Here is a 15,340-nt window from a genome sequence, read left to right as displayed (position 1 = left end):
ACTGCAGAGCACCGAGACACTGATGCAATGCTACATTTATCCAAATCTGATGAAGAAACAAACTCATCCTAATCTTGCATGGCCTGAGGGTGAGGACACTTTCAGCAAATTGTGGGTAAACTTTGGTAACACTTTATTTCGATAGTCCACTTTAGACATTCTATTAACAGTAAGTAATTTTGCAACTACATGTCAACTAGCAGTTAGTAGAGTATTAGTAGACTGTCTGCTTAATATCGTCTAACACTTTCTTTGTCAACTTATTCTACAAACCCTAAACCTACCCTAACAGTCTACTCTGAGAGTTAGTAGACATGTAGTTGCAAATTAATGAGAATTAGTTGACATGTAGTTGACATGTAGTTACAAAGTTACTTATAGTTAATAGAATGTCTAAAGTGGACTATCGAAATAAAGTGTAACCTAAACTTTTCCTAATATAAGGATATTTTAAGTAGTTCACGACGATACTGATTGGCTGATGGCCCCAAGCATAAGAGATAACACAGCGTGCAACCAACCAAGCCTTGACCAATTAGTTATTCTTTTGTCTTTACCGTTGACGAAGACAGAATTATTTTAAGTGTGAATTGTTCCCCCAATTCCATCACTGTTTGTGCAGGTGCTGTCTTTGCTTCTGAAGTGCGTTCATAAGGACATTGAGCATACAGAATCAGCCATGAAACCAAGTGTCATCCTATAAAATATAAAAGTCTATAAAATATTGAAGAAGGTTGTCACTAACCAGTTGTGCTCATTCTTGCATCTAACCAACAAACCTTGGGTGTGTTATCCAAAAAAAAATTTAACCAACTATGATCGCAAGCTCCATTGTTACTAACAAAGTTCAATGATTCAGTGTTTCCTGAAACCACCGTTACAGCAAACAGTAACAAACATCATCACAAACTTGTGTGGTTGGAACAATTTTTCCTGTTAGTATGACGTTAACTTGTTTAGATCATGTTCCTGGGCACAATAATCAAACTAACATGCAGAATAATAGATATCTTTCTTTTCATTTTAAATAATCTATATCAATCTATATATTAGCTTTTCAGCGACAACCACATATCCTACAGGCATAGATGCATGGTAATATGATTTAACCAACCTGATCTTTGGCGACTTTGGCGTGTATATGCTACGCGATGGGTAGGTTTAGGGTTGCGGGGTAGATGCATATCTTATGTATGCGAAAACTGTGTATTATATGCACGCCAACAAATTTCGTATCATATGCACGTGAAAACTGCTTATTATATGCACGCCAAACACTTGCGTATCATATGCACGCCAAAGTCCATTTTTGCGTATCAATACCACGAGTTTTCGTTTTTATTTGGCGTACTATTTATACGCATTTTCATGAGACCGGGCTCAATTTAACGTAACTTTTTTGTTTGTTTCATATAAATAAACAATGAATATTTGACTTTAAATGCAATCTGGCATCAACGAATCAGCAGAAGTTATTACTTCACATAACATCATTAAAGTCAGTTCTGTATTGTTGAATACATCTGGTTCAAACGATGGAGGTGCGATCATATTTCTACGGTTTCAATACTAGCTAGTTTCCCAGCGATGCATCATTATGGAAGTCAAGAGTGTTGTCGTGTTGAAAATGCACCCCTGAGCTGTAGACTCACCATCTGCCTCTCCCTCTTAGGTACACTGTTAGACATTTCAAATAAAAAATGTTCCGTGTTTGTTTCAAAGAAAAAAGGTTCTGTGTCTTCCTCGGATGCGAAAGGCACGACGCGACAAAAGACAATATAGAACCCATTATAATCAGCGATACTATCTACAATGGATGCGGACAGTAAAGCGATGCCCCGTGCTGTTTCTGACACGAAGGGCAAACGTATTTGCCAATCATTACAAGCGATGTAACACGTCCAGTATAGTCTGTCCCAAGCTGTTGCGGCGTTGTAGACACCGATGCAGGGCAAATCTTGTCAGTCCAAATGTAAGAAGTGAGGAAAATAAAACAACCTCAATGGAATGGCGCCACAGAGCAAATACAGTAGTATACAGCAATTTTAAAAAATACAGTAAGTCACTGTATGTGGAGTTTGACGTCACAGAAATTTCCCATGATGCAAAGGGTATTACAGTTACTTACTGTAAATGGAATTTGCAGTATTATACTGGGGGATATACAGTAAATAACTGTAGAAATTACAGAAATGTCTAACAGTGTAGGCCATCATAGTTAGGTCAGCTGGAGTCCCCCTTTTCCACTACAGGAGATCCCTGTCATCTGCTCTGCTTTGATATAAATGGCGTAGAAATGTCTTACGTTCTCATTTCCTCTCCTCTGTCTGGGGAAATGCGTTTGAGGGTCAGTCCTTGACAGCCCAACCATATTATGCACCTCAAGCCATCTGTTTGAGCTCGGTTCACAGCTGATCCTCTTCAAACTGGCGCTCATTACCGCCCCTCTCTCAGACCCCAAACCTCCAGACTAACCTGAGATCGTCCTGTGCCAAATATTTAACCATGACCCATGTGGCCCAACAAAGCTATTCTTCAAGTTTACAAGAAGGACTACCATTTCTAAGACTAGGCCGGCCAGAGCTGGGAGTAACTGATTACATGTTATCTGGATTACGTAATCAGATTCCAAAAATGTAGTACTTGTAATTAGATTAAAATTATAATTTTAAATTATAACATTAAATTACGTTTTAAAATACTCATAACCAGACTACAGTTACTTTATTACATGATTACAGTACATATTATTCACACAATAGCAATGCATACCCTAATTCCAGATAAACGCAGGTAAACTAAATATTTAATTTCTTTAATACGTGTTTTATTTTGATTTATGTCATTTTAAAATTATTTATTTTAATTTGACATTTTTATGAGTTAGTTGTTAGCTTTTCATTAAACTCGCGAACCCCCTGCAGTTCCGTCACGGACCCGTTTGGGAAAACTTGACGTAATGTTTAATGCACTTCACATTGTTTAATTACAACAAATTGAATATATTTTCTTTCTCTTTGCATTTTTATATCAATATGGTATAAGATTGTCCCATTTTAAATCAATGTGATAAATGAGTTAGGTCAAAAGTAATCTAAAAGTAGTCCGATTATATTACCTAAAATGTTATGTTGTGTAATGTTATGGATTACATTACTAACTACAATTTGTGTCATGTAATTTGGAATCGGTAACAGACTACGACTTGTAAGTAATCTGGCCAGCTCTGAGCATGCATCTGTTCTCTGCGCACACGTTTCTTCCTTTATCAGTCAGTGGGAGTTTCTTTGGCCTGCCACGGATTCTACTGAACAACTGCACCTGCAATCCATGATATGCATGAAGCATTTTTTGTTTTTATTTATAGATTGTTGACACAATTGTTATACAAACTTGATTCAAAATGTATTTTCCCAATATCAGATACAGCAGAGTGATACAGTGTGCTTGAAACGAAAGGCAAGGGGAACAACTGAGGAACGATTTTGAGATTCTTGCAGAGAAATTAAAAGCAGAGTAATTTGATCATTGCTTATTCACATTCCTCTAATGATTGCAATATTGTGCAGAGATTGATCACATGATTCACCATTAGATGACCATCATTCTCTGCCACGACTGTTACATGTGCTGCTGTTGTGTCACAGGTTTTGAGTTCACCACTGAAAAAAGAATAGAATCGTTTTATACAAACACTGGAGGACCAGCTTTGGATTGGGTTGAGCTAAATAATCTTATTACAATAACACAGGCCATTTTTCCTGGTTTAGCCCATGGAGAACATCTTAGATTTGGTAGTTTTAGACATTATTCACAATAAACTTTTAAGCTTTCTGATTAAAGAGAAACACACTGAAATACTGAGAAGACAATTCTCATTTAAAGTGCATGCTTGTGACAATTTTATAAATCATAAACAACAAAAAAAGAGAAACAACTTTATTATTAGGACAGACTAAATTGTGGCACCATTAACAGTCATCTATAACAAATGAAAAGAGGTCAGTGAATATCCAGTGTCTGAACAGAAACTACAATCAAATTGTAAACATTTCAAACGAAATCAATCCTCTTAAGAGGCAATGTATTAGGCAGACAGCTAACCTTGGCATCAAGTCCTTTAATTATTCACATTACTTCACACACACATACTGTACACACACACACACTGTACACACACACACACACTCTCTCTCTCTATGGTTATAGTTTATAAGCGGACAGAAGACAAACTGAAATTATCACAACTAAAACTGAACGATGTGTATAGTGCTGCCATTGTGCTATGAATACAGGTAGAAAAAAACCTTTAGAAAAGCGGTAAGAATGAGGAAGAATCGGACATCAACAGCTGCTGAGACGGTGAGATTTACAATACTGGTGTCCTAAACAGCCTCATTTCACCTGAACTCGAGTTCACAATGTCCTTCCACACCTCTCTCGTCTTAAATGAAGTCCTGTACCACAACAAAACAAGTGAAGAGTTCATTTGCAAATACCGATAAACGCCACTTTAAAAAAAAGTGAGCCGATTGCCGTGCATTATTCTCCTTATATAGCATGATCTTAACCCTAAACACGTTTTGTCAAAAAAGCTGGTTTTGTCCACTTTCAAGCCATTGCGAGTTCACGTTTTACTGCAGAAGTCGACAAGCGCCTTGTTGTTTTTGAACAGAAGCCGATAAGTCCATTTCAGCGAATCAGCGCGCTGTATTCAGGTCAGGTGACAAGGCTACATTCACTTTGAAAAGACGTGCTAGCTGAGAGGAGTTTCTCAAAGCTGACAAAGTGATCGAGGAAAGATAATTTCAACGAACTCTTCTTCTGGGCGAAAAAGGAAAATAAAAGCTGAAACGTTTTCAAGGAAGCTTGCAAAAGCAGCGCGTTACACTGGTGAAGGAAAAGCTCAGTGTATTGCGTGTAATCACATCCATACAGTTTATGATCACAACTACAACAAAGTTAGTCAGGCATCAACATTGTCATCTGAGATTACAAAGAGTGATTTTTTTTAACTCTGAAACATGAAATATGGAGTTATCTGCTTTTGCCAAAAAAACGACTGTTGGTGTTATCTGCTTTTGCTATAAAACAAACTTTTAATATGTAAAAAAAAAAAAAACATACTTTCAATGAACTTTAATTTTGTAAATTACCTGTATTTGTTTAAGTTATTATTACTTAATCAAAACAACCCAACAGCAGTTTGATTGATATTACTTGGAATGCGCAAATAAAAAAAACGTGATTTCTGAAAAATGGAGTTATCGGTTTTTGCAAATGAACTCTTCAAGTGCACTCAGTAAACTGGGCCGACCAGCATCGCATTAAGCCACTTAAAGCTGCAGTCCGTAACTTTTTTTGGTTAAAAATGATCAGAAAGCAATATTTGAGCAAGTACATAACCAGCCAGTGTTCAAAACTATCGCCTTACTTTAGCCCGATTCACAACGGTTAGCTTATAATAATGTTTTCTAGTTTGAGTGGTACGGTTAGGTTTTCGCAGGAAATTCGAGCATGGCACTGCGTCATTACGTCATGTCTGTAAACAAAGAAGTTGTCCCTGCTATAGGCTATCACATGTGAGGATCCTGCAGGTGGCCGATCGTTTATAGCCTTTTCTCACAGCAGCCGGAATAATTAAATGTATAATTTTGATGGCGGATTGTAATCCAGAAAGGATTGTGTTTATGAAACACATGTGAATTAAATTTAATTATATTCCAGTTTCAAATGTGCTTCTGATTACAGATAGCCTGGGATTACACAAGATTTGTATTTTAAAGAAAACCAGTTTGAAGGGAGTATAATTAGCTTTTTGGGTTAAATGAATTTCTTCATATGAAATTCGTAGAGCATGACAATTAGATTAGACTGTGCAGAAATTGAAATCTACACGCTAATACATACTATACTCATAGTCACCAATGCTGATGTTGTTAACATTAATCATCTGAGATTAAAGTATTACAATAATAATAATTTGAATGGTTTGATGTGATAACCGATCTTTATATTTAATCACCATTGGTTGCAAGATTTATGGTAATGCTTTTTTCCTCAGTTGGTCAGAACAAACGTGGCAGACTTGTTACTTGTTCAGATGGCAATATACGGTGAAAATTCTTATTTGGGTCATATTCCAAGATGTAGGCTAGAATCTGTGATTGCGAAGTACAGTAAATATCCACACCGGTGCGGTGACTGACTGCCACACACACATACTCTTCAGAACATTAGATTCATCCACGCTGGAGCCACGCCGGAGCACAACCCACGCAAGCTAGATAATACCTCACACAGCTGCAATTCCAGGTTTTCAAACAGAGATGGCGACAAAGAGGCAAAACTTACGGACTGCAGCTTTAAATAAATGGTGCACATGAAAACCAGGACATCTGGGATTGCAGAACCAGGACACCACCACACTAGACGTTCCTTCAATCACAATCAAAACCAGCTTGAATGGTAAAAGCGGTGCACCACCAAACCAGTAAACCCCATCGACATCAGAACATTTAGCAAATTTGCTCTTGAAAACGAACCTGACAGTAGCTGCGTCTGAGAGAAATTCCCAACGCGAGTATGTAATATTGGCAATTAGACTAAGATTTCAACTACTTTGATCAATTTAAGACGCAATCTCTCTTTTGTTTAGCAGTTTAAAGAACTGTGACTATGCAATGCATGCAAAAAAAAATTCAACCAACTCTATTTAACAGCATATCCATAGAGGCTAAAGGCAAACACTGCAGAATGAAAGGGCCACAACATCATGACAAACACTACTTATTTCAAGACACAATAGTAAAGTGAGGTTGCATTCAGGAAACCTGGCATAAGGAAAAGAGAATCTCATGCAAGTATTCATTAAAATTAGCGAAGTATCCTACGACTTTTATCTCACTGTGACCCCAAACTGTGATCTTCATCTGAACACTAAAAAAGGCTGGTAAGGCAATCAGCTTTCATTTGATGTAGCCATTAGCGCGCCGAAATAAAAAAGACATGATGGTAGTTGCAGTAGGAGTTCAGTCGTGTAGGAAAAGGTGGAAAATGCTGGAGAATTTCGCCGAGACTTCTGTGCTTGTTGTGGTGGTTATCTGATGCTGGAGAGAGAGTTTTGATTGATGTTGTAAGTGGCCACCAGAGACGTGCCGTTGCTGGTCATACAGTCCTGCTGAAGGGCTTCGAAGTAAGATGCTTGCACAGGTTTGTGACACTGCAGCACACGCCGGGCATCTTCTGTCTTAAACCACTCTCTCTTCCTCCCTGAGAACAACGAGAGGCACCAGAAAACCAGTCAACATGACCGCAGTAATGCTGCATTCACGTGCAGTCAGAGTTACTGTCATTAGAAGAGGATTTTAAGATCGAGCTCTGAGCTGCTCCTATTTGTTCACGAAAACAGCAAAGAATGATCCACTGATGATTATTTTAGGGGAAAAAAGAAACTCATAGAAAACAAGTGCACCAAGTGTAATTGGCAAAAAAAAAAATTCAGAAATATGCATATCTTCAAGTTCAGCTGATGAGGTTGCTGCCACTTTATAAATAAATAACTGCAAAACATACTTTTTTTTCTTTTCTTTAGATCATATCCTTACCAATATTTACTGAATCCTCCCAGTCCTCCAGAACCTCGGTTACGATGAGAACATAGACATACGTTCTATGCTTTCGGTCTCGGTTCTGTAAAGAAAAACTATTTTTAACAGCCTCGCAGGAAATACTACGTCATGTATATAAGTATGCTATGCTATACATTATGTGCAATAAAGGGGTTAAATGGAAACATTACATTCTACACAATAAAAAATGGTCTCAAATGCGGTAAACCTCAGACTTGTGTGTAAAAGCACCCGACAGGGAAAGCTGTGTCAAATTATGTTTTGTCCATATAAATACATAATTCACTGTAATGTTATTAATGTTATTTTCATTATCGATTATTATTGATTAGCTGTAGCCCCAGTTGAAATAAAAAAATCTATAATGTGGCAGCTTTATTCTCTTACTTTACCCTATTTATGTACTTCATTCTCAATTTGACTAAGTCAAGTCACCTTTATTTGTATAGCACTTTATACAATACAGACTGTGTCAAAGCAGCTTTAGTGTTAAACAGGAAAATAGTTTGTCAGTAATGCAAGACAAAAACAGTCATTTTCCAGCTAAAGTCAGTTCATTGTCTTAGCACTACTATTAATCTTGAAACTTTGACTATTCTTGTTAGATGCCTATTACACATTTTATTCTCAAATCATGAATTTATTTATTTTGAATTTATTCTTGTTGACCTTGTTGTTTACCATCAGAAAACACTCAAAAACGCCTACCAATCTTCCTAATGTGCCTTTTACTCCCTCCTGTGGGAATAAAAACAGAGTGAAGCACTGAATTCAGGACATTTATAATGTACTACAACATTTTAAAGCAGCTTGAAACCTCTTATTTCAGCATATATCAGTTCTTTGCAGATGAATATAAAAAATATTTCAAAAGATGATTTCATAAACACATTTCATTACACCAAATACACAAAATAATGCTCTTTTTAGCAACATCATATGACCCCTTTAACCAATGTTGGTCATTACAAGAATTAATGTTAATAATTTAAATCTAGGGATGCACCGAAATTTAAATTCTGGGTGCGCTTGGCCGAAAACCGCATATGCTTCGTAATAATTATTATTTTATTAAACAATTTAAGGTAATTTTTAAAGACTTTTTATTTCAACTCAGTCATTTTAATGATACTGAATTTTAAAAAAAACACAACTCCATAAAATAAGCACACTTTTATTGAAAGTAACACAATAAAAAATATTAATATAAAAAATATATTATATTCATATTAAATATTATTATTTTTAATTCAGTTCTATGCAACAGAATCAGAAACAAATTTTTTTAAAACTAATTATCCAAATAAAGTATAGTCCTACAAAGCTATTATCATCAGAGCATGTGAGCAGAGCATAGCGTCATTTCACCAGATTGCCCAGAACAGCTGTACTACACCGTGTTACAGCACTGTAGCGCTTCTGCAAACAGGAACAAGTGTACTATACACAAATGACCTGACGGCGTCTTATTTGAGCGGACTTTGCTTTTCCGGTGAGCATGAGACGACTAGAGGGAGAGTTAATCCGGCGCAGTTTATATTTTCAGCCAAAAAAACATTTATGCCTGATCATTTTTGGTGGCCGAACTTCCGGTGCATCCCCAATTACATCGTATTGTACAGTCTGAGGTTTGTTCAAACTCCACACAGTTCTGAATTCTGCAGTGCAACAGATTGCACATTAGGGGTCCTCCACTGGAAACTCTCTGAGGAGTGTAATTTACAGAGATAACATGTGCAGACTAGGGGTGTGCGATATATATTGTCTGCAATAATATCTTAATTGTTGTTTTAACGATGTGCGATTTGACATTATCGAGTATTTTGCAAAAACCATTCAAAGCATCCCTACAGAGCGCACACATGCATCACACGCACACGTGAAGCCTATACTAGTGCGTGTGCGCATTTAGTGTGTTTTCTTTCACTGCATGATTCAGTCTATTCAAATGCATTTAGAATGATCACATAATTCAAGACATGGCAGAAAATTTATATATTTATACCACTTCATATAGTTATTCAATTTCACACGAAGAGTGCCGTTTTTCTCCAAAAATTACCATGATTACAAATGTGACATTGAATTCAATAAACAATAAGTTAATTAAGAGACTTGCATTTTAGAAGCCATATTGCTTGTTTTTGCTCTATTTCGCCGACAAAAATCATTCCGAATACAGCCACAGCGCTGTTTTGTGTCTCTGAGCAACATGACGATGTTTCATTCTTTAAATGATTTGGTTCAATCGCAATGACTCACTTATTAACAGTGATTTCACTTTTTCTTTCTTTTCTTTTTTTTTCATGTTTTAAATCATTTCAAATATCAGTAATACATGTGTGTAAATACATCTAAATGCCACGTCAGATGCAGCTTCTGTGTTGATTTAATTTACTCCGTAACAGCCCAAATGTCTTATTATTCTAATTCCCTGATTAAATGTAAGAATTTGACTCAAAAGATAATGGACACTTTTAGAAAAAATGGCTTTATAAAGGTAAAAATGCCCATAAAATGCAAAAATCAGTTTAAACTTATTGGAAAAGATTAATTTCTATCAGTATGAACTGACCAGCACACAGAATATGAAGAATATTAAAAACATTAGGAGTCAGCTGTCTTCGGCAGTCCTTAAGATATCAGCACAATAACACACTCAGCAAAATATCGTCTAATTATCATTATCGATAAAATCCCAGAAAATATCAAGATATCATTTTTTGTCAATATCGCACACCCAGGGTTTGAAATTAACACCCGCCAACCCGACAAATGCGGGTAAAAATCACCTGTGGCGGGTAACGCTGTCAGATCACTAGCCAGTTTGGCGGGTTACTTTTCGTAAGTTATGTTCACTCATTAATTTCTTTGGGAAGTTCATGCAAACCAAATCTGCGCAGGTTTAGCGCAAATACTGAACTCGTGAGACATCATGACATTATCGAGTATATTGCAAAAGCTAAACAAAACACACCTACAGAGGCGTGCATACGCGACGAGATGAAGTCTGGTTAGACCGACACACACAGGATTCAGTACGCGTGCGCATTTAGAGTGGTTCTTTCACTGCATGATTCAGTCTATTAAAATGCATTTAGAATGATCACAAATAATATCTAGAGACTTACGTTTTAGACACCATATTGGCTGTTTTTGCGCTATTTCTGTGCTATTTCACCAACAAAAAACATTCCAAACCCAGCCACAGCACTGTTTTGCGTCTCTGAGCAACATGACGTTGTTTCGTTCCTGAATGAATAAACCGTTTAAATGATTCGGTTCAATCGCATTAACTCACTTCTTAACAGTGACTTGCTGCCACCTACTGGCGGTTTTAATTTCACATTTAAAGTATCTTTTCATTTTTTAAATAATTTCAAATATCAGTATTCAACATTTCATGTTTTAAATATCAAAACATTATTTATGCATTTGTAACTGCAGGTTAAAGCATCCCATGTCCCTCTAAGCTGCATTAACATGTGTAAATACATCTAAATGCCACTTCATATTCAACTTCTGCAAAGATGAATTTTATTGATACTGATTTCATTTGTTTAGTAACAGCCTAAATGTAGTATTGTTATAATTGCCTGATTAAATGTAAGAATTTCACTCAAAAGATGATGCGCACTTTTAAAAAAAAATGGCTGCATAAAGATAAGAATGCCCATAAAAGTTCAAAATCAATCTAAACTTATTGGAAAAGATTCATTTCTATCACTGCTGTGAACTGACCACACAGAATATGAAGAATATCACAAACTTTAGGAGTCAACTGTCTTCGGCAGTCCTTAAGATATCAGCACAATAACACACTCAGCAAAATATCGTCTAATTATCTTTATCGATAAAATCACAGATAATATTGAGATATTATTTTTTGTCAATATCGCACACCCTTAGTACCGACACTAAATGATTTGCAACGGTCGCTTTGTCACGCCCAGTGTAGACGCCGCAAACTGTTGGTTTATTTCTGTCTTTTTTTTTTTTTGGCTAGTAGACATTATGAATGGCTTAAAATTAACTTAATGATTGAATGAACTTAAAAATTTAGTAGCCAAATTGGCTGGTGAGTGAAAAAGTTAATTTCAATCCCTGCGCACACCCCTAGTGCAGACCCAACACATAATCATTGTTTGTGAGGACCGCGCACCTCCTCGCACACCTCCCTGACAGCAGCAGCACTGGGCTCCTCCTCGGGCTCCATGCCTCCTCCAGGAACGATCCATCGGTCCGGATGACTGCTGCTGCTAAACCAGCAGCACCTGACACAGACACAGCACTGCCGTCAGAACAGAGGACATCATAGACCCAGCGAACTACAGGGGTGTCCCATCCTGCTCCTGGACATCCTGCAGAGTTAGGACTCCGCCGGACTGTGGGCCTCCAGGAACAGGTTCGGACGCCCCTGCTGTTCTATTACAACCAAACACGTTCATCCATCAAGGTGACGGGACATCCATCGTAATAAGTGATGATTATTAGCAGCTAGTGTAATACACTCATAAGCTGGAGTGTGTCATTTTTGGATGTTAAAATACGTCCTGCTATCCTGGCTTACTGTGCAACGGTCGAGATGAAACCATTCGTAATGCTTTTACTTCCGAGGAGTCTGAATGAAAGAAAACTCTAGGCCAAAGGATTTCAACGGTCAAATGTAAACACAAATACAATTTTTAATTTGAGGCTGGACACATATTTCTTGGTTTAGCGTCATAAACAGTCGATCTGCTTATTACAAAGGTGTTCACAAACTCATATCTGATTGTGAATAGTAACTGCTTACTGTTAGCAATAACCTTTGAGGACATACACCAGTCATAACCATAATTCTATAACATTTTAACAACACTGTAGCTACTTCTGTGATTGTTACTGTAGCCAGATCTGATATTAGCCATCACATAAAAAAGTAGTAAATACAGTGAGGGTATCAGATGTAGATAATAAAGTCAATGCAACTGTACAGATGACAGCCACGAGCCAGTGCATTTGATATTTACACCACACTGCAAGGTAAAAGCATGGGCTTTACACATGTAAATGCCCCCAAAATCAGGTTAAGAGTCCGTAAATATTTGAATGGGATTACAAAATCACTTGTGTTGTTAAAGTAGTAACAATAACTGGCATATTGGCGTGTACTCTAGTTCCCATTCAGTCAGTCACGTTCAACGTTACGTCAGTGACTGACGAATTGGGATCTCGCCCGAGAGCCCAATCACCTTCGAGTGTTAACTAAACAAGCCAATGACAGTTGGCGTGCGTGTTTCGCCACGCGCACCCCGCCCCGCAGCGCGGATATAAAAGGAGAGCGCGTGCAAACGCACATCAGCTTTTCGCTTCGGAGCCGAGCCTTCTTCAGGACGAATCTCCGCGAGTGTTCGAGAGAAACAGCTGGCGTTGGTGTGACGGCGTGTTTCGGGCCTTTTTCTGCCCGAAACAGACTTGGTGCCTCCTCCGTCCTCACCACCCTCGACGGGGGGGCGGCCCAAGGGTATGTGGACATCCCTCCGGTCGAGCGCGCGATTGCCATGCAGCTCTGCCCGCAAAGCGCCGCCGCCTGGAGAGGTAGTCCACGCCTTCCGTCCAGGGCCTGTAAGTTCTCGTCCGCTCTGACGGCTAAGGCTTACAGTGCCGCTGGACAGGCCGCTTCCGCCCTGCACGCCATGGCCCTCCTGCAAGTCCACCAGGCCAAGGCGTTATATATATATATATATATATATATATATATATATATATATATATATATATATATATATGTATATACAGTATATGTATATATTTTTATATATACATATATGTATATTCTTTTCAGACACCAGTCGCTTGTCACATTCAAATTGGTTGTCATAGTAACGACACTAATTCGTGGAGATTCAGTGCATTGAGTTCCACAAATCTGAATGCATTATTTGTAAATTGACTGTTAAGATAAACATTTTGCACAATTTATTATCTGTAATATCATTGTGTTGCCACTAGATGCCTGTATAGCCCGATGTAACAATCCCTAGTGGCTAAGACATTGCACATAATTTACACATAAATCACACATAAATTAATTTTATTACATTTGGATTTGGATGCATGTTTAGATATTATCAATGGCCACTTTTTTGTCTTTATCTGTTTTTTGTTAACATTTTTTGTTGTTGTTTCTTGAAACATTGATTTAAAGTGTCAGTTATTGCATTATTATTTCAGTCAAACTCTTTGTTACCCCAAACTGCATATAAAAGCTTTATCAGTGGCATAAAAGTAACCAATGCAGCTACTTAATTATTTGCTACTCGTTAACGCGTTAACGTCCCCTTTAAATAACGTGACGCTCTGCCCTCTGTGTATGACGCTGCTCCCATTAAGCGCTGTTGGAAGTGAATGAATTGATTCAGCATTTCGACACCTCCGTAAGGATGCATTTAACTTCACAAAGCAGTCTAATAAAGGATGTATTGATCTTGTTAATTAGCGAATTTTACTATGCAAATATTTTTTAATTGGATGTTAAAGTTTATATGGGAATATTCAGGGCTGTTTCTAGGCATAGGCGAGCTAGGCGGTCACCTAGGGCGCCACGAGCTGAAGGGGTGCCAAAGAGTGCACGTACTGGCACTTTTAGCAGGGTTGTGATAAAGAGTGGCACGGGCACCCTGAAATATGACTGCCGCCCCCACTGGATTCCCCAACATTATTGAGCTAGAGTACCGTCAATCTGACGATGCCTGTATGCCACTAGATCAGAGTGCTGTCAATCTCTGCCTGATTGTTGCATGCAAAGTTTGCATTTGGAGCGCCCAACAATGCCATTAGATCAATGGGCTCTGTCAGTGCTTTGGCAAGGTAACGCTTTTTTTTGGTCGAGTTAAATGCATTCTTACGGAGGTGTCGAAATGCTGATTCAATTCATTCACTTCCAACAGCGCTTAATGGAAGCAGCGTCATACACAGAGGGCAGAGCGTCACGTTATTTAAAGGTCTCGTTAACGCGTTAACGAGTAGCAAATGATTAAGTAGCTGCATTGGATACTTTTATGCCACTGATAAAGCTCTTATATGTAGTTTGGGGTAACAAAGGGGTTTTATAGGTTTGACTGAAATAATAATGCAATAACTGATACTTTAAATCAATGCTTCAAGAAACAACAACAAAAAAATTGAACAAAAAACAGATAAAGACAAAAAAGTAGCCATTGATAATATCTAAACAATATGTAGTAGTATAGTATATAGTATCCATATCAAAATGTAATAAAATTAATTTATGTGTGATTTATGGGTAAATTATGTGCAATGTCTTAGCCACTAGGGATTGTTACATCGGGCTATACAGGCATCTAGTGGCATCGATCAACAGATCGAAGTCCTCCACCGCCCACACACCCTTCTAAAGGCCCTCTGCTAACATATATAGTCCCTCCGTCACTTCATTTTGAAAGTCTAGTGAGCTCGTCTCACGCAGACGCCATTACGCTGAGCTCTGCGCAAACTGCGCTGCATAATATGGAAGGCGGACGGGGCCAAAAGTCTTTAAACGGAACGCGTGAAATGCGACCTTGTCAACACGCACAACTTGCCCGCGTTAACGTCTTCCATAGCATTACAGCCTCGAGGCGCGTTTGCTCTTTGTGAATATGGCGCTGCGCAGTAGCCAGGCTTCTCAGTACATATGAAAAACATTATATTTGGGTATTATGACT

The 15,340-nt window shown here is 38.0% G+C and overlaps 1 protein-coding gene across 1 annotated transcript; it reads right to left on the bottom strand.

The window, feature by feature from the left end:
* Nucleotides 1–6,312: 6,312 nt before the first annotated feature.
* On the bottom strand, nt 6,313–15,109 carry LOC107571223 (diphosphoinositol polyphosphate phosphohydrolase 1-like). The gene is made up of 5 exons (XM_016257529.1): nt 15,099–15,109; nt 11,794–11,905; nt 8,325–8,369; nt 7,608–7,692; nt 6,313–7,272 (listed from the first exon to the last, which is right to left on the bottom strand). Exons 1-5 carry the CDS (start codon nt 15,107–15,109, stop codon nt 7,100–7,102), a joined length of 426 nt encoding a protein of 141 aa, XP_016113015.1. The 3' UTR covers nt 6,313–7,099.
* Between the last annotated feature and the right edge of the window lie 231 nt (nt 15,110–15,340).

Source organism: Sinocyclocheilus grahami, unplaced genomic scaffold (genome assembly GCF_001515645.1).
Source record: "Sinocyclocheilus grahami isolate Dianchi unplaced genomic scaffold, SAMN03320097.WGS_v1.1 scaffold1567.1, whole genome shotgun sequence".
NCBI lineage: Eukaryota > Metazoa > Chordata > Actinopteri > Cypriniformes > Cyprinidae > Sinocyclocheilus > Sinocyclocheilus grahami.
The sequence above is the reverse complement of the archived record's forward strand: the minus strand, read 5'-3'. Positions and strand labels throughout refer to the sequence as shown.